The 19,828-nt window shown below is 46.6% G+C and overlaps 3 protein-coding genes across 6 annotated transcripts; 1 reads left to right on the plus strand and 2 right to left on the minus strand.

The window, feature by feature from the left end:
* Nucleotides 1-259: 259 nt before the first annotated feature.
* Nucleotides 260-9,287, minus strand: si:ch211-236d3.4 (protein FAM107B). 2 transcript variants are annotated; one of them, XM_053434611.1, is made up of 5 exons: nt 9,148-9,287; nt 6,572-6,647; nt 4,121-4,328; nt 1,938-2,097; nt 260-1,847 (listed from the first exon to the last, which is right to left on the minus strand). In XM_053434611.1, the coding sequence occupies exons 1-5, from the start codon at nt 9,169-9,171 to the stop codon at nt 1,731-1,733; spliced, it is 585 nt and encodes a 194-aa protein (XP_053290586.1). In that variant the 5' UTR covers nt 9,172-9,287; the 3' UTR covers nt 260-1,730. The 2 variants fall into 2 exon arrangements, with proteins under 2 accessions (XP_053290586.1, XP_053290596.1); XM_053434621.1 differs by lacking the exons at nt 6,572-6,647; nt 9,148-9,287 and adding an exon at nt 5,842-5,963.
* Nucleotides 9,288-10,276: 989 nt separating this feature from the next.
* On the minus strand, nt 10,277-17,417 carry mkrn2 (makorin, ring finger protein, 2). Of its 3 annotated transcripts, XM_053434233.1 has the most exons (11): nt 16,999-17,414; nt 16,567-16,736; nt 13,926-14,054; nt 13,683-13,816; nt 12,802-12,930; nt 12,539-12,714; nt 12,324-12,389; nt 12,088-12,236; nt 11,868-11,978; nt 11,492-11,636; nt 10,277-10,515 (listed from the first exon to the last, which is right to left on the minus strand). In XM_053434233.1, the coding sequence occupies exons 2-11, from the start codon at nt 16,590-16,592 to the stop codon at nt 10,348-10,350; spliced, it is 1,233 nt and encodes a 410-aa protein (XP_053290208.1). In that variant the 5' UTR covers nt 16,593-16,736; nt 16,999-17,414; the 3' UTR covers nt 10,277-10,347. The 3 variants fall into 3 exon arrangements, with proteins under 3 accessions (XP_053290208.1, XP_053290193.1, XP_053290200.1); XM_053434218.1 differs by lacking the exon at nt 10,277-10,515 and having other exon boundaries at nt 11,079-11,636; nt 16,999-17,417; XM_053434225.1 differs by lacking the exons at nt 10,277-10,515; nt 16,999-17,414 and having other exon boundaries at nt 11,079-11,636; nt 16,567-16,893.
* Nucleotides 16,915-19,775, plus strand: LOC128450789 (MKRN2 opposite strand protein). Its single transcript, XM_053434470.1, has 4 exons — nt 16,915-17,542; nt 17,706-17,755; nt 17,888-18,056; nt 18,996-19,775. The coding sequence occupies exons 1-4, from the start codon at nt 17,340-17,342 to the stop codon at nt 19,273-19,275; spliced, it is 702 nt and encodes a 233-aa protein (XP_053290445.1). The 5' UTR covers nt 16,915-17,339; the 3' UTR covers nt 19,276-19,775.
* Nucleotides 19,776-19,828: the final 53 nt, after the last annotated feature.

Below are 19,828 nucleotides of genomic sequence, written 5' to 3' on the forward strand. Positions count from 1 at the left end.
GGAACATGTTTAACGTATGATCTCATTAATTTATGATGTCATGAACATATTTAATAAATTGTCATGAGTATATTAAACAAACTACGTCATGAACATTTTTCATATATGATGTCATTACTGTATTTTTTCATGTTTTGAGTGACATGAATCTTAATAAACAAAGATTTCTGGTCACATGCACAAACGTGTGCGTGAGATCAGAAACAATCTGAGATTTTAAATCCACAAAAACAAAACACAAAGAAAATCAATGATTCTTTTATTTTTCACACAGTTTCAGTGTAAAGATTCAAACTTCAGATGATTTAACCAGTTAATACATTATGTTAAATTATCAATAATCAATCATGAATAAGCATGTTCATCTGTCTGACTCACTGACACGTCTGTGTTCAGGAATGTGATGTCATCAACCAATCATGTGACCCTGACGAGAATGAGGCACAACTTCACGCACACAACGAATGGTGACAAATGAAATCTCATTATTGAAGACACAAAACGATTGTTTCAAGTTTATAATTTATGATTGTTTATATTTTATGAGAACACTATGACGAAATTTAGTAAAACTTAAGAATGTCCAACAATAATTCTTTATATAATGACGATGTAATGTCTTTCATCATATTAACGATTACAACATTTAATCATTAACTTCTGTGACTAGAACTGAACATGTCAGAATTAAAAAAATATAAAAAATTTAATTTACATTCATTGATCATATTTAGTCAATTATATTTTGTGATTCAAAGAATATATGTTGTTATAATTAACATTAAACACATTAATATTTTACAATAAAAAAATGAATCTTGTGTTTATGTGAAGTTCTTCTTCACCAAGTCATTCAAACTCACACCAACTGTTTCAGAATAAACACCCAGGAAGGTGACGTCAAAACAAGTGGGACACATGGGACACATGGGACACATGGGACACATGGGCCGCCGCAGGACTCCGCCATCTTGGCAACATAGGCCACTTTATTTTTCTCTATGTGAGAGAACACAGACTGTAAATAAGATGTCCTCTCAATCACCCCCTGGTGGTTGGCTGCAGTATAGGTCGTAACCCCTCCTCCTCCATGTTAGCAGACGGGACATGAACCAAACTAAAGAATCAAAGTAGAAGTTAAATAAATGTTTGTTAAGATGTTTCTGTCGTTTCAGCTCGTTCTCTTCTCTCTGATGTTTGTTCAAGTTTCTGATCAGTTTGATTTGAATCAGTTATTCGATGATATGAAAACAGGCTGAGACGTGATGATTGACAGCTGAGACTGACTCCTGATTGGTAGAGAGTGTGTGTGGGCGGGACCTCAACACAGGGCTCCACGCCACGAACACTACTGCACAAACTCTGACTGCAAATGACGTCATCACCACAAGATGGCAGCGTCCGGCTTTGTTTACAGTTCATGGTTCTGACTGTTCCTCTAAGCACTACAGTACCCATGAGCCTCAGCTCAGATGTTTGTAGTAAACAGATTTTCTAACACTACTGTGCACGTCCATCACAGACCATGTGACGAGCAGAGACGAGGTCAAACACCATGTCCCCTGTTCACCAGGTGTGTCCACCATTTATCCCCCTGTCAGAACAGTGAGACGTCACAGCTGTCCACATCTGGACAGTGTGTTCTCAGCGTGTCCTCAGCATGTCCCCTGTAAACATGTAGACAACCTGGTTGTCAGTTTCATGTCCTCTGGAGGACAGCAGCTGTGTCTCTACACGTCCTTCTCTTCTTTACTTGGAAAAGACGTCCGTCTCAAATTCTCTTTGACTTTGACGAACTCCGGAGCTTTCAGGTTTTCTTCCTGTTGTTTCTGCTCCTGCTTCTCCATCTGAGAGAGAGGACCGAGACACAGTCAGAGACACAGCAGATGTGTGTGTGTGTGTGTGTGTGTGTGTTAATGTGCGTGTGTCTGTGTGACCTCCTCCAGCTTCCTGTGTCTCTTCAGTAGCTCCGCCTCCAGAGGTGAGACCTTCTTGCGGGCGTCGTCCTCCTGTTTCCTCTGTTTGATCAGCTGATCTCGTTTCCTGGACTCCAGCACTCGGTGCAGCTCCGGCTTCGTCTCCACCCGCACCCCCCCTCTGTGAAACATCAATACTCTCATTCATATTTCATACGTCACTTTATTAACCGGTCATGAGGATCCATACGCCTGGTCTTTGAAAACAGTCTTAATCTGACTAAGGATTTGAAAAGATTACAGGACTGACTGACCCCTGCTTTTATTATGATTATTATGATTATTATGATTATCATTTTGTGTGCATACAATGTGTCTTGTCTGTTGTAGCGTTTCAACCAGCAGGGGGCAGTCTGTCATAATGAAGCACTAACCACAGAACAGACTGTGTCTTCTTTATTTCTTAATGTTAATGACTGATCTTGACTCCTCAGCTCCCCCTGCAGGTCTGTGCACAGAGTAACACACATTGTTGTTGTTGTTTGTGTGTCTCTGGTCGGCGGCCAGCCTCAGTTTCCCTCCTGAATGTTAAAACCACAGAGAAATGTCCACCTCGCTCTTTACGCCGTGTTAAATCTGTGAGGAGGTGAAAACTTTCCCAGCGTCCTCCCAGTGGAGGCCTGTGGGGGGGGGCTGCTGCTTAGCAGCGTCTGTTCATTCCTTCAAGTCTTCACAGCAGAGACGCTGGTGGTCCTCATCTGATGAAGGTCATCTGATGAAGGTCATATGATGAAGGTCATCTGATGAAGGTCATATGATGAAGGTCATCTGATGAAGATCATCTGATGAAGACCATCTGATGAAGACCATCTGATGAAGGTCATCTGATGAAGACCATCTGATGAAGATCATCTGATGAAGGTCATATGATGAAGGGCATCTGATGAAGATCATCTGATGAAGACCATCTGATGAAGGTCATCTGATGAAGACCATCTGATGAAGATCATCTGATGAAGGTCATATGATGAAGGTCATCTGATGAAGATCATCTGATGAAGACCATCTGATGAAGGTCATCTGATGAAGACCATCTGATGAAGATCATATGATGAAGGTCACCTGATGAAGACCATCTGATGAAGATCATCTGATGAAGGTCATCTGATGAAGGTCATCTGATGAAGATCATATGATGAAGATCATCTGATGAAGGTCATATGATGAAGGTCATCTGATGAAGATCATCTGATGAAGACCATCTGATGAAGATCATCTGATGAAGATCATCTGATGAAGGTCATCTGATGAAGACCATCTGATGAAGGTCATCTGATGAAGACCATCTGATGAAGATCATCTGATGAAGGTCATCTGATGAAGATCATCTGATGAAGACCATCTGATGGTCATCTGATGAAGGTCATATGATGAAGGTCATCTGATGAAGGTCATCTGATGAAGACCATCTGATGAAGGTCATCTGATGAAGACCATCTGATGAAGATCATCTGATGAAGGTCATCTGATGAAGGTCATCTGATGAAGATCATCTGATGAAGGTCATCTGATGAAGGTCATATGATGAAGGTCATCTGATGAAGACCATCTGATGAAGACCATCTGATGAAGATCATCTGATGAAGGTCATCTGATGAAGACCATCTGATGAAGATCATCTGATGAAGGTCATCTGATGAAGATCATCTGATGATCACACTGGAAACTAATACGACTCGTTCAAACATTGACACTCGAAAATCTGGATTCATTTCATTCTTATGTGTTGGTGTCAGCAGGGGGCAGCAGGTGTTTGGGATTTAGTGACATCTAGTGGTGAAGGTGCAGATTGCGACTCTATTGAATCTACGGTGGCCTTCTGGGGACGTTTAAACATTTTGGTGTTTGGTTTGTCCACTCTCGGTTCCCGAGGAGACGGGGGGGGGACTATGGAGGAGGAGGAGCCTGATTAGTTGACAGTGTCACATGATTAAACACTGACATCATGTTTCATGAATATAAATACTGGAGCTTTAACAAATGAAATTCTGATGTCGTGTCCCCACTTTGCTCAATTGTCTGTATTTGTCTATTATATCCATGTCTAAAAAGAACTCGACCAAATCAACATTTTCACCCCAAACAATCCTATTGTCCTACAGATGGTCCTCAGTTAGCGGGGGTGTCCCCTCATGGAGACGTACCTCTTGCAGCTGCTCAGCAGCTCTCGGTGAAGGTCCTGGTGACTTTGTGACGCTCTCACAGGATTCAACAGTTTCTTGGGCTTGATGAGGTCGTCCTCGTCCTCCTCGTCTTCCTGGTAGTCAGGTTGGGGGACATAGCCGGACGCCGGGGACGACTTCCTGTGGATACCCTCAGACCGGTGTTGTTGCAGGTCTGCGTAAGCTGAGGCTACAGACAGAGGACAAAAAGGACAGGATCACCACAGCTCTGGGACTGAATCTGTAAAACAGGAAACTTTATTTAAACCGTCTCTGGAGAACGAGGGTGCAGTGAGAAACGAGGCTGTAATGAACAGTGATGGCGGTAGGGGGCGCTGGCACGGGCTTGGACATGGATTGTGGCTTTAGGACATCATGTTGTTGGTCAGAATGCAGATGTGTGTTTGTGAACACAGACATTGTGTTTCCTTTTTGTCCCTCTTCAATAGAGCTCTGGATGAGATGGGACATGGCCGTCAGTTTGCAGACAGCTGCTGTAGTGACACGTGTTGAATGGCAGGGGTTGTCTCCGGTCCCTGAGGATGTCCTCCCCGTGGGGTCCTCACAGAGACTAGCTGATCTTAAGGTTTGGATCTGATCTGTTCTGACGTAGCTTCATGAATCACAGCTCCCGAGTGTCTCTTCTTTGGGGGCGGGGCCTGCAGGTGAGAACCAGTATGAACTGGTGGCGTCACCATCAGTTTGTGAGCGGCTGCTCATTTTGTCCATCTTGGCTTTTTTTAAACCAGAAGTCACCATATTTGGAGGAGCAGGGGGTGGAGCCTGAATGTGGGCTCAAGGACCCAGTGACCAGTGGGTGGAGGAGTTCCTACTGGTCGATGAAATGATCGATCTCTGAGGTCGAAGCTGCTCTGAAGATTCAAACATGGTTCAACACGTGTGTGAAGTGAAGTCTGATCTGAGCTCAGACTTTGAGCCGGCGTGTGGTTTCATATTGATCTGAACCCGGACGTTGAACCTGAACCTCTGATAATAATCTGACTGCAGCTCCGACAGGAAGTCAGATCACGTTTCACAGTCAAATCTTTATTTCATCCTGAGGATGAAACATATCAAATCCACTGCAGCAGACACCTTTTGCACTGAACTGGAGATTTTATATACATATATATATATATGAATTTATATATATATGAATGTATATATGTGTGTATATATATCATGTTACCAAAAGCTCTAGAATCTCCTCGTGTTTCCAAGTGGACGTCTTCGTCTTCTACGTGTCCGGCTCCTCTTCTTCATCCTGAGATGTTTGTGTTCTTCCAGTTTCACGTCACGTGTTAGAAACCTCATCAACACGTCCACTCGCTCACTGGGAAGCTTCCACACATTGTCCTGCTGGTTCCTCACATGGACTCTGACATGTTACACACATGTTACCAGGAGGCTGCAGGAGAAGATCCAGGACATGTCCAGGGACACTGACTGATTTGTGTCTTTAGGTCTTTAGATTAAATGCAGTACTTGTGGTACTTGTACTTGTAGAGTACTGCTACACTGTATTACTTTCACTGTTTATTAGTTTATCGGTCATTGTTCATGAAAACTGATCTAGGTCAGAATGTTAACTCACATCTGAGGACAATAAAATCACACATCACAAAACAGACACACAACATTATAAACAAGCACAAACTGAACTCTAAGTTTCAGAAGATCCAGAATCACACTCTGGTTCTTACCAGACTTCACCAGCTGCTCCTGAGCTGTGAGGCTGCTCCTCTCCCCCATCGGATCCGGTTCGGATCCGGTTCGGATCCGGTTCTAATGTGTTTCAGTCTCTGTGAGTCCTCATGTTCTCTATAAGAGCAGCAGCAGAGCTCCTCCTCCTCTTCTCCCTCCTCCTCCTCCTCCTCTTCTCCCTCCTCCACCTCTTCTTCTCCTCCTCCTCCTCCTCTCACTCAGTATTTTCCCACGCTGCTTCATCTTCATCTGTTGTGAGGCCTGTTGTCGCCCTGCTGCTCCACAGACTTGTAACAGTTCACCACATACACACTCAGCAGGAAACTGTGCAGGGGCCCCAGACCCCCAGGGGCCCCAGAAACCCCAGAATGCACCCTGCTTGTCATGGTTGGTGTTTGGTTGTTTTTAAGGAACGCAGACTGCAGCAGTTTATTACGACCTGTAGCTTTGACCTGTGAGTGACCTCTAGTGGCCACCGTCTTGATGGATGTTGAGGTTTATGGACGTGTCCGTTTCTTCAATAACCTTAACCATCTGTTGTCGTGGCAACCCTGAACCTGGACCCTTCCGTTCATATTTCACCACGAGTGAAGAAGAACCCTCTTCCTGCTGTGACTCCGACACCATGTCCTCTCCTCCTGTTCTTCACTTTCTTCACAGTTTCCTCCACTGGAACTCAACCATACACTTTTTACTCTAGATTAATTATTATAACCCCCCCCCCCTCACCTCTGCCGTCTGGGTGCTTTCCATGCTTCACACACTGCTGCTTGGGAGGAGGCTCGTGGCCGATGCTGTACGCCTTCTGGAACAGAAGAAGAAGAAGAAGAAGAAGAAGAAGAAGAAGAACAGCGTTATGTGAGGATCACTGAGCCCCCCCCATCATAGTGGCGAGGAGATATGAGTGAATTTGAATGTTTTGGGTGAACTATCCCTTTGACATGTGAGGACAGGCTGTTTGGTGTCAGGATGTTGGAGGGGGCGTCGCCTCCACTGTCTTCACGTGTTAGGCTCCTCCCCCTCCTCCTGAGATAGTTGTATTCATTCTCACAAACAGAAACTCAGGAACATGACGGAGGATCAGTGTGATGTCATCGGTCGTTAATGAATCAGCTCGCTGGGGTGAACCCCCCCCCTTCCCTTCTGACTGAATGGACTGTGTTGGTTGCTAGGAGACACTTCACCAGGCTTCAACATGGTGACAAGGCCCTCACTGTCCCAGCCAGGGGGGGGGGGGGGTTACAGCAGGACGAAGACTCAAATGCATTCTTAAAGGGACACACACACACACACACACACACACACACACACACACACACACACACACACACACACGCACACACACACACACGACAAACCACTTGAGGACAATCTGACCTCTGCTGGACAAACAGCTGCATTACACCTCAAACATTACAGAGGTGAGGTTTTGCTGCAGTATCACTGCATAATGTACCTTCAAAGTTAAAGTACTAATGCTATATATTATAACGTCAATATATATTTGATTTTAAAGATAAATATTAACTGAAACATTGAGTTAGAACCTTTAAACCGTAATGATTTTAAATGTTTTTTAGTTTTAAATGTTCTGCCAGTCACTGAGTCACTGCAGCAGATTTAGCTCCGATCATATTTACTTATAAACTCATCACATGTTCTGAAAGAGTTAATCTACATACACACTTCAGTACAAATACAACTAATACAAAGTCACATATGATAGTTTTCATGGTATATGCAGGGTTACTCCCCCTGGTGTCAGTATTTTTAGCTGCAGGATTTTCTCTGATCTTTATCTGGACTTACGTGACTGATGATCAAAGCCATAAACACACTGACCTGATTTGTTCTGACATGTGATTGGTCCAAACGAGTTAATGAGTATTGTTGCGTAACCGGGGCTGAAAATAGTCTGATTCACCCGATCACACACCAGTTCATACTCTGTCACACACACACACACACACACACACACACACACACACACACACACACACACACACACACACACACACACACACACACACACACACACACACACACACACACACACACACACACACACACACACACACACACACACACACACACATCCCTCCAGCGGATGGTTTTAATATACATGTGGGGTCCCTGTTTTAAAACAGATCAGGTCACATCACTGACATGTGTTGGTCATGTAAAGATCACAGAACAGAACACTCAGAGGAGGCAGGAGGAGTTCAGGGAACTCAACCAACATGTTCCTGACATGTTCCTCACATGATCCTGACATGTTCCTCACATGTTCCTCACATGTTTCTCACATGATCCTGACATGTTCCTCACATGTTCCTGACATGTTCCTCACATGATCCTGACATGTTCCTCACATGATCCTGACATGTTCCTCACATGTTCCTGACATGTTCCTCACACGTTCCTCACATGATCCTGACATGTTCCTCACATGATCCTCACATGTTGTTCTGTGTTTGAAAACAAATGTCTGAGTCAGTGTCTCTGGACATGTTCTGGATCTTCTCCTGCAGCCTCCTGGTAGAATGTGTGTAACATGTCAGAGTTCATGTGAGGAACCAGCAGGACAATGTGTGGAAGCTTCCCAGTGAGCGAGTGGACGAGGTTTCTAACACGTGACGGACGTGAAGCTGGAGGAAGAATGAAGAAGAGGAGCCGGACAAGAAGAAGACGAAGACGTCAACACGAGGAGGTTCCAGATCTTCTGGTGATGAAGGCCCCGGTGTGGACGAGCTGGAAACAACAACACTGATCTTTCCACAGCAGAGTTTATACGTCATGTCCCGCCTCCTGCTGCTCTACAGGCTCCGCCCCTGCTGCTCTACAGGCTCCGCCCCTCACCTGGATGTTCCCACATGTTCCTGTTTGAACGAGTCGGACCAAACAACCTGCTGCTGCTACACAAACACCAACTACACAACATGTCCACACACTGTTTTAAACAGTTCATGTGTGGAAACGGTTTATCTGATTCAAGTTTCAGCATCTGTCTCTCTCTCACTCACACACACACACACACACACACACACACACACACACACACAAACCAGAGAGCTATTTATAAACTATAAGACCCCCCCCACAACCACCTGCTGTTCTACAAATAGAGTCATGAGTCCATCTGATGGGAGGGGGGGGGGGGGGGGTCATCACAGTTACCCTCCAGCATGCTGTCAGCTGTTGGTCACCATGGCAACAAGCAGGCCCTCACCAGCTGGTTGGTCAGAGACTCAGATCACATGTCAGGAACTACACAGGTCAGTGTAAAGCCTCTCAAGTGGACTCACCTTCTTTCCATAGGTGGCTCCCATTCTCAGTCCGTGTGTGTGTGTGTTAGAGAGTGTGTGTCTGTGTGAGAGTTGTGTGTGGCAGCAGGTTCACAGTCCTCTCTCTTCTTCTCTCTCTTCTTCACCAGCACGTCGTCTCCTTCTTTCCCAGCAGCCTCTCCTCCTGCTGGTCCGGCCCCCTCTGCCTGGCAGCCCGGGTGCTGGGGTGTGTTAGCCCCCCCGGTGGAGAGGTCGCCCTGCCAGCTTCATACCAGAGAACGACCAGTGGAGCTGAGAGCCAGTGAGGGTTGTGAGGGGATGAGGGGGAGGACGCCTGCTCCCGACCTCCTGCTCTCAGCTGTGAGGAGTTAACGGCTCTGATTGGATTAATGTAATTAGAGGTGACATGAAGAGAGTGAGCAGGAAGTCAGGTTCTCCAGGTCTGATCTGCAGGAGTCAGAGACAGCAGGAGACACCATCCGTGATGAAGCTGCTTCAGTAACCAAAGTGTCTCCTCGCAGGTTTAGATCTTTATCAAAGTCAGATGCAGGCTCCGCCTCCCTCAGCCACACCTCAAGGGCTGCCTGAGATGAGGATGATGCAACAGGGGCACCCCCCTAACTGTCAAACGTCCATAAGGTGGAGCCTAAGGGTGACTGGGACCCTGCTCCTCACTGGTCCTCTAACTGGACGAGTCCTCTCTCCACAGCTTATGACACCGATGCCTCTTTGACAGCTCCTCCTCGCCCCGTCTCAGATGTTAGAGGCATGAAGGAAAAGGAAGAGGCACTAAAGGGGGGGGGGAGATTCGCCCTCATGACCCACCTTGCTCATAGACCCTAACCCACCCCTGAAGCCCTGGCAGCACAACCAGCCGGCTGTAGCTAGTTGGTTTCAACCCTCACCCAAATGAGTCCCAGGGCGCAGGCTGTTAATGTGTGTGGCCACTAGGTGGAACCATCACACCACTGAGAGCTGGATGGTCTCATCATGTGACATCATGATCATGTTCTCATGTTTGTGTGTCTGTGGGTGTGTGCACGTATGTGTCTACGTGTGTCTGTGTGTAAAAGAACAACACTGCCTGAGGATGTCACTTGTTCTGTATTCACTTATTTACATGTTAAATAAAATCATGATTGACACAGACTGGATCACATCATTTAATATTTCATGACTAAACAAGGAGCCTCCCTCAGATGGTTACCACTGGTCTGGTCTCTACTGGTCTGTAGGGGGGGGGGTCTCGGGCCCCTCCTGACTCGGACCTGACATCTGCATGAAGAGCTCTCGCAGCTCTGTGATGTCATCATCAAGGGACGGCAGGGGCGGGACAGAGCGCTGCTCACGCTCCTCGATGAAGTCCCACAGACGGACGCTGTTCATGAACTACAAAACAAACACAAACATGTTGATGAACTACAAACACAAACATGTTTATGAACTACAAAACAAACACAAACATGTTGATGAAACATGTTGATGAACTACAAAACAAACACAAACATGTTCATGAACTACAAAACAAACACAAACATGTTCATGAACTACAAAACAAACACAAACATGTTCATGAACTACAAAACAAACACAAACATGTTCATGAACTACAAAACAAACACAAACATGTTGATGAACTACAAAACAAACATGTTGATGAACTACAAAACAAACACAAACATGTTGATGAACTACAAAACAAACACAAACATGTTGATGAACTACAAAACAAACACAAACATGTTCATGAACTACAAAACAAACACAAACATGTTGATGAACTACAAAACAAACATGTTGATGAACTACAAAACAAACACAAACATGTTGATGAACTACAAAACAAACACAAACATGTTGATGAACTACAAAACAAACACAAACATGTTGATGAACTACAAAACAAACACAAACATGTTCATGAACTACAAAACAAACACAAACATGTTGATGAACTACAAAACAAACACAAACATGTTGATGAACTACAAAACAAACATGTTGATGAACTACAAAACAAACACAAACATGTTCATGAACTACAAAACAAACACAAACATGTTCATGAACTACAAAACAAACACAAACATGTTTATGAACTACAAAACAAACACAAACATGTTCATGAACTACAAAACAAACATGTTGATGAACTACAAAACAAACACAAACATGTTGATGAACTACAAAACAAACATGTTGATGAACTACAAAACAAACATGTTGATGAACTACAAAACAAACATGTTGATGAACTACAAAACAAACACAAACATGTTGATGAACTACAAAACAAACACAAACATGTTGAAGAACTACAAAGCCCAGCAGCACTGAGCTGATGGACTACAGCTGTGGCTCCTACCCGGACGTTCCCCTCGGAGCTCAGCTGTTTCCGCGGTGCCTCGGGTTCTGCTCTGGTTCCGTCCTGGAAGGCGTGAAGATACAAACACTTCCCACCGAAGGGACAGGAGCCCCGGCCCTGGTCGAAGTACTTACAGGCCTTCTTACTGCAGGGACACAGAGAGGTCAAAGGTCGACATCTGAACACCTGGGTTTATAACGTTCAAAATAAAGACTTTTAAACGTCAAATGATGTTCACACATCTTTTTTAAATGAATTTTCAAACATTTCACTTAATTTAATTAATTGAAATGTAATAAGACATTAATATGACAACAATATTAGTTTGAAATGATATCTGTTGACCTCCAAGTTTATAATTAAGCTGGTGGCTCACCTGACTCCAGACTTGAAGAGGTCTATGAGGTGGTCTTTGTCCTCCTGGTCCTCCACCCAGTAGACTGACGGGATGACGAACTCTGAGACCACCCGACACTCCGGACACGACCTGAGACAGAGAGACATGAGACCTGAGACCTGAGCTGGTGAAGACTGACCATGTTCCAGACTGTCAGACTCTGATCCAGGATCTGGTCTTGTTAGATCCGGACTCTTACTTGATGATGACGTTGCTGAAGTTTCTGGTGCAGCGCCACTTCCTGATGCAGGTCAGACAGAAGGTGTGACAGCAGGACGACAGAATCCCGAACCTGCGCTCTGACGGGATGGCCTTCTGTACCACCACCTCCATGCAGATGGAACACACCTGAACCCCGAGGACAACAAACAACGATAAACAACTAAACAACAGTGAATGTCACTGTCGCCTTAACAACTGTCCTCAGGGACTCACCTTGTCCTGACTGCGCTGAGCTGCAAACGCCTTCTCCATGTCCGTCTCAAAGGCCAGGAGACACATCTGCAGGTAGAGACAGAGAGAGACAGACAGACAACAGAGAGGCAGGCAGAGAGAACTCATCCTTTAGGTCAAGTGACTGTAATTGATGGAGTTAAATAATCAATAAAGTTGAGTATTTGAAGCCAGCTGCAGTCAAACCGGCTGCTCACCTTCTCATGCGCTCTCCTCTGCTCGGGGTCATGGGGGTGGAGCACCTGCAGCCCACATATGTCACACAGGTCACCATGAAGATACGTACATTTGTCTTCATAGTGACAGTGTCCGGCAGCAGTGTAGGGACACAGCTGGGGGAGGTCCTGGGAAGTCCCACCCACTGGGGGAGTGGCTAATGAGCAAAGATAAACATCACAACTCGACATTAGAAAGTGTCGTCATGTGACACTGATTGCAACGTGGATGTTGTGCGTCTCACCTTGTTCCTGCACAGATCCGTCCAAACCTGTCCTGATGGCGTCCACATACGTCTGAGGAGCTGCAGCCGCCGAGACGTCTGACCACAAACTCTCTGGTGGACCCATGAAACTCCGGTCTACACCCAGAGCTGAGAGACAGACAGGTCAGAGGTGTGTGAGGACAGGAGTGTGAGGACAGATGTGTGTGTGTGAGGACAGTAGTGTTGGGACAGTAGTGTTGGGACAGTAGTGTGGGGACATGAGTGTGGGGACATGAGTGTGGGGACATGAGTGTGGGGACAGTAGTGTGGGGACATTAGTGTGGGGACATTAGTGTGGGGACATTAGTGTGGGGACAGGAGTGTGTGGGGACAGATGTGTGTGGGGACAGATGTGTGTGGGGACAGATGTGTGTGGGGACATGAGTGTGGGGACATTAGTGTGGGGACATTAGTGTGGGGACATTAGTGTGGGGACAGGAGTGTGGGGACATGAGGTTGAGGACAGATGTGTGTGGGGACAGATGTGTGTGGGGACATGAGTGTGGGGACATGAGTGTGAGGACAGATGAGTGTCGGGACATGAGTGTGAGGACAGATGAGTGTGGGGACATGAGTGTGAGGACAGGAGTGTGGGGACAGTAGTGTGGGGACATTAGTGTGGGGACATTAGTGTGGGGACATGAGTGTGGGGACATGAGTGTGGGGACATGAGTGTGGGGACATGAGTGTGAGGACAGATGTGTGTGGGGACATGAGTGTGGGGACATGAGTGTGAGGACAGATGTGTGTGGGGACATGAGTGTGGGGACATGAGTGTGGGGACATGAGTGTGGGGACATGAGTGTGAGGACAGATGTGTGTGGGGACAGGAGTGTGGGGACAGGAGTGAAGTTAATCACCTCCGTCTCTCAGGACAACGTTCTTCTTCACTCCACCTCTGACTGAAGCTCCGCCTCCAGCTCCTCCTCCACCTGCCTGATCCTCTCCAGCTCCTCCCCCTCCACCTCTGAATGAGGGTTTGATGTGATCATACCTGCACACAGGAAGTGATGTAACTGTGTGTGTGTGTGTGTGTGTGTGTGTGTGTGTGTGTGTGTGTGTGTGTGTGTGTGTGTGTGTGTGTGTGTGTGTGTGTGTGTTACCTGCAGCGGTCTCCGTAGGCGCAGGTTCCTCTCAGGTAGAACTTGCAGATGGTCGATGGTTTACTGTTGCTCAGGTCATGAGAGAACAAACAGCGACTTCCCTCCCTGCACACACCGTGGAGGAAGTACCTGAAACACACAGACACACACAGGAGGAAGTACCTGAAACACACAGACACTGGAGGAAGTACCTGAAACACACAGACACACACAGGAGGAAGTACCTGAAACATACACACCGTGGAGGAAGTACCTGAAACACACAGACACACACAGGAGGAAGTACCTGAAACACACACACCGTGGAGGAAGTACCTGAAACACACAGACACACACAGGAGGAAGTACCTGAAACACACACACCGTGGAGGAAGTACCTGAAACACACAGACACACACAGGAGGAAGTACCTGAAACACACAGACACACACACACACACAGGAGGAAGTACCTGAAACATACAGACACACACTGGAGGAAGTACCTGAAACATACACACACTGGAGGAAGTACCTGAAACATACACACACTGGAGGAAGTACCTGAAACACACACACACTGGAGGAAGTACCTGAAACACACACACACTGGAGGAAGTACCAGAAACACACACACACTGGAGGAAGTACCAGAAACACACACACACTGGAGGAAGTACCTGAAACATACACACACTGGAGGAAGTACCTGAAACACACACACACTGGAGGAAGTACCAGAAACACACACACACTGGAGGAAGTACCAGAAACACACACACACACTGGAGGAAGTACCTGAAACACACACACACTGGAGGAAGTACCAGAAACACACACACACTGGAGGAAGTACCAAAAACACACACACACACACACACTGGAGGAAGTACCTGAAACACACACTAGAGGAAGTACCTGAAACACACACACACACACAGGAGGAAGTACCAGAAACACACACACACTGGAGGAAGTACCAGAAACACACACACACTGGAGGAAGTACCAGAAAAACACACACACTGGAGGAAGTACCAGAAAAACACACACACTGGAGGAAGTACCAGAAAAACACACACACTGGAGGAAGTACCAGAAAAACACACACACACACACACACACACACACACACACACACACACACACACACACACACACACACACACACACACACACACACACACACACACACACACACACACACACACACACACGAAGAAGTACCTGAAACACACACACAGCAAAGCTATAGACCTGTTTTATAACACAGGTCACCTCAAATGACTTATGTTGAGATCTGGCGCTATATAAAAACAAATGGGGGATGGGGGGGCCGTTAGGGGGGCGCCCCCCCTAATATAATGGTAGGGGAAACACTGGTTTCTGGTCTATGGTTTCTGGTCTATGGATTCTGGTCTATGGATTCTGGTCTATGGTTTCTGGTCTATGGATTCTGGTCTATGGATTCTGGTCTATGGTTTCTGGTCTATGGTTTCTGGTCTATGGATTCTGGTCTATGGATTCTGGTCTATGGTTTCTGGTCTATGGTTTCTGGTCTCCGGTCTGTAAATTCTTCCTCCTACACACATCAACCTTCACAAGGAGCCTTCAAGGTTCATCTGATCTCAGAAGCCTCTCGTGTCCTTCATGAAAACGTTTAATCTTCTGAATCAAACGGACCCTGAACATTCAGATCAACAATTATCAACAATTTAATTGTTGAATAACTGATGAGAGAAGTTACAGATACATTTTACACACGCAAGTCTCTCTAAACCTAATCCTAACCATAACCTGGTCCTAACCCTAAACTGAACTTAATCCTAACCATAACCTAGTCCTAACCTGAACCTAATCCTAACCATAACCTAGTCCTAACCATAACCTAGTCCTAACCCTAAACTGAACCTAATCCTAACCATAACCTAGTCCTAACCTGAACCTAATCCTAACCTGAACCTAATCCTAACCATAACCTAGTCCTAACCCTAAACTGAACCTAATCCTAATTATAACCTAGTCCTAACCCTAACCTGAACCTAATCCTAACCATAACCTAGTCCTAACCCTAACCTGAACCTAATCCTAACCATAACCTAGTCCTAACCCTAACCTGAACCTAATCCTAACCATAACCTAGTCCTAACCCTAACCTGAACCTAATCCTAACCATAACCTAGTCCTAACCCTAACCTGAACCTAATCCTAACCTGAACCTAGTCCTAACCCTAACCTGAACCTAATCCTAACCTAGTCCTAACCCTAAACTGAACCTAATCCTAACCTAAATCTAATTCTAAACCTAAAACCAAGGCTCAACCCTCAAAAACACGGTTTCCGAGGACCAGACAAAATGTCCTCACAATGATGGTATTGAACCAAAATTTGCCTCATAACTATAGATAGACATGCGCGCACACGCACAAACGCACACCTGATCGACAGACAGGTAGAGAGACAGACAGGTGAACCAGGGGCCTCGGACACTTTACTCAGTTGGGGTTTCACGTGCTAACAGCTAAAAACATCACGATGCTAACGGTCCGCCGAGATCTCGGTCAGAAACAGCGCGAGACTCAGAGCCAGGGACACGACAGACAGGTGAGCGACAGACGGACGTTCGAGGGACAGACAGGTGAGGGGCAGACAGACAGGCTCACCTGCAGGTCACCTGTTTGGTGCTCATCTTCCTCGCGGAGCTTCAGCTAAGCGGCTGCTTCAGAGTTGTCGCTACGGTGTCCCGTTCAAACTGTTCCGACTGACAACCGCAGTCACAACAGGAAGGTTCCTATGAGCTCCGTGTGAACACTATTATGTACTTGACTTCAGTCTGTAAATATATATATATACTGCGCTTCAGTGCTCCACTTTGTACTTTTACTTCAGTTTGTATATAACCCATTAAAGGATGCGCAGGGACAACTCACTCCTTATTTATTTTCAATCCAACACACACAGATGCACACATACACACACACACACACACACACACACACACACACACACACACACACACACACACACACACACACACACACACACACACACACACACACACAGGTGAGAGTTAGTCAACACGGTACAAAGGTCACCTCTTCAGGAGCTACAGGTGAGCCAGGTCACATGACGTCTGTCCTGCCCCGTGATAGGCTGGAGCTGTGGTGTCAACAGGTGGTCACCTGGCAACCAGGTGAGACACAGAAGAACCGGAAGTAAAACCGTCAGACGGAGAAGAAGAAAGACAAGAGACCAAGCCAAGCGAGGACAAGAGGGTTTTAGAGGAGCTGAGGCCGGAAGAGACAATTAAAGGACAGAGGAGGAAGAAGAGGAGGAAGAGGAGTGAAAGAAGAAGTCAGAGTAGGAGGAGGAGTTGGAGGAGGAGTGAGAGGAGGAGGAGTGAGAGGAGGAGGAGTGAGAGGAGTGAGAGGAGGAGATGGAGCGCAGCGTGATCCAGCTGAGTCACTGTGAGAAGTTCATCTTCTGCTTCTCGTTGCCGGACGAGTGTCCGAGCTGCGGAGAGGAGCTGGAGGGGAAGCGCCTGCAGGAGGCGCCAGTGAGCCTCCCCTCCCCCTTCACCAACGGACATAACCGCTCCTGCTCCCTGCTGGTCACACCTGCACAGGACAACCTGCACAGGTAGTCACCCTCAGTCCTCAGGTCCAACCCGTCTGTACCATTCTCAGCCAATTAGAAAGATGTTCAACCAGTTAAATTCAGGACAAACCAGTATGAACTCATTTAAAGCAGTCAGATCAGCAACCAGTTTAAAATAGAGTGTGCACCTCTGGTTTGTTCTCAGAGACTTTGATGGGACTTCAGATCTGCACACAGGCATCTCCAACTCTAAAGGTAACTGTCAGTCTGACCTGACGTGAGGTCACCACTGAACACTGTGTAGTGACTGTGTGTGTGTGTGTGTGTGTGTGTGTGTGTGTGTGTGTGTGTGTGTGTGTGTGTGTGTGTGTGTGTGTGTGTGTGTAGGAGTTGTGTATAACTACACTCAGGGCGGGGTGCATAGGGACCAGAGTGGATGGGAGCACTGTGTCAGTGTTCCTCTGGTCCGACCTGACATGTACCCCCTGCTGGCTCAGTGGGACCAGTACCTGGACCACTTCTCTGATGGACCCATGTGGGACCCTGCATGGCACAGGTACTTCTCACACCTGCTACAGGAACATCTCACACCTGGTACAGATACACCTCACACCTGGCACAGGTACATCTCACACCTGGTACAGGTACATCTCACACCTGGTACATCTCACACCTGGTACAGGTACATCTCACACCTGGTACAGGTACTTCTCACACCTGGTACAGGTACATCTCACACCTGGTACTTCTCACACCTGGTACAGGTACTTCTCACATCTGGTACATCTCACACCTGGTACATCTCACACCTGCTACAGGTACACCTCACACCTGGTACAGGTACATCTCACACCTGGTACATCTCACACCTGATGAAGCTACCTCTCACACCTGGTACAGGTACATCTCACACCTGGTACAGGTACATCTCACACCTGGTACATCTCACACCTGATGAAGCTACCTCTCACACCTGGTACAGGTACATCTCACACCTGGTACAGGTACTTCTCACACCTGCTACAGGTACACCTCACACCTGGTACAGGTACATCTCACACCTGGTACATCTCACACCTGGTACAGATACACCTCACACCTGGCACAGGTACATCTCACACCTGGTACAGGTACATCTCACACCTGGTACAGGTACTTCTCACACCTGGTACAGGTACATCTCACACCTGGTACTTCTCACACCTGGTACAGGTACTTCTCACACCTGGTACTTCTCACACCTGGTACATCTCACACCTGGTACTTCTCACACCTGGTACAGGTACTTCTCACACCTGGTACATCTCACACCTCACACCTGGTACTTCTCACACCTGGTACATCTCACACCTGGTACAGGTACATCTCACACCTGGTACAGTTACACCTCACACCTGGTACTTCTCACACCTGGTACATCTCACACCTCACACCTGGTACTTCTCACACCTGGTACATCTCACACCTGGTACAGCTTACACCTCTCTCTCTCCAGGTTCCACGAGGACGACCATAACTGCTTCAGCTTCTGTCTCGGCTTTGTGAACAGCGTCCTGGCCGTGGAGGGGCGGAGCTCTGTGACCAGAGAGACGTTCACTCACACCTACATCCTGCCGAAGATGAAGAGAGTCTCAAAATTCACCACGTTGTACCAACACATCCAGAAACACCAGTACTACGTGGTGGACAGAAAGAAAGACAGACAGGAGGACAGACAGGAGGATGTCCCCACCTGTGTTGGGCAGTCATCCGATAACTCTTTTCAGTACCTGTAATGTGAGGGATACAATCTGAGAGTTAATCACTGTTGGACTGAGGGTTGGTCTGTGGGTTAAATTAAAGTGTGGACACCCGACCTGAGACAGTCAGACCCATCAGGACCAGTTAGGACCCAACAGACCCAGTCAGACCCATCAGGACCAGTTAGGTTCTGTCAGCTGGGTTTGTACAGATATTCTGGTTGAGATCTGGTTGGGTCCCTATCTACGTCTGTAGCCGGGGAGACATCGTCCATCATGAAGAGAACATGGGGTTCACTGCACTCTGTGTGTGTATGAGTGTTCTAACTAACTGTCAGAGTTTGAAAATAAAGGAGAAGCTCTTCGAAGCTGCAGCTGTTCACCACCAGGGAGCGTGGTGTATATGCATACATATATATATGCCATTATACTGAGATCTACGGTGGATTAAGGCTGCCTGGTGTATAATGCAGCAGCAAGAAATCATTGGACATTAACAAAGAATTGAAACAGTAGAAAATAAACAATATTAACAAGGAAGTGTCAAAGGAATTTTATTCTCATTATATATGCTTCCACAAGGAAACAT

This window comes from Pleuronectes platessa, chromosome 2, assembly GCF_947347685.1.
Source record: "Pleuronectes platessa chromosome 2, fPlePla1.1, whole genome shotgun sequence".
NCBI lineage: Eukaryota > Metazoa > Chordata > Actinopteri > Pleuronectiformes > Pleuronectidae > Pleuronectes > Pleuronectes platessa.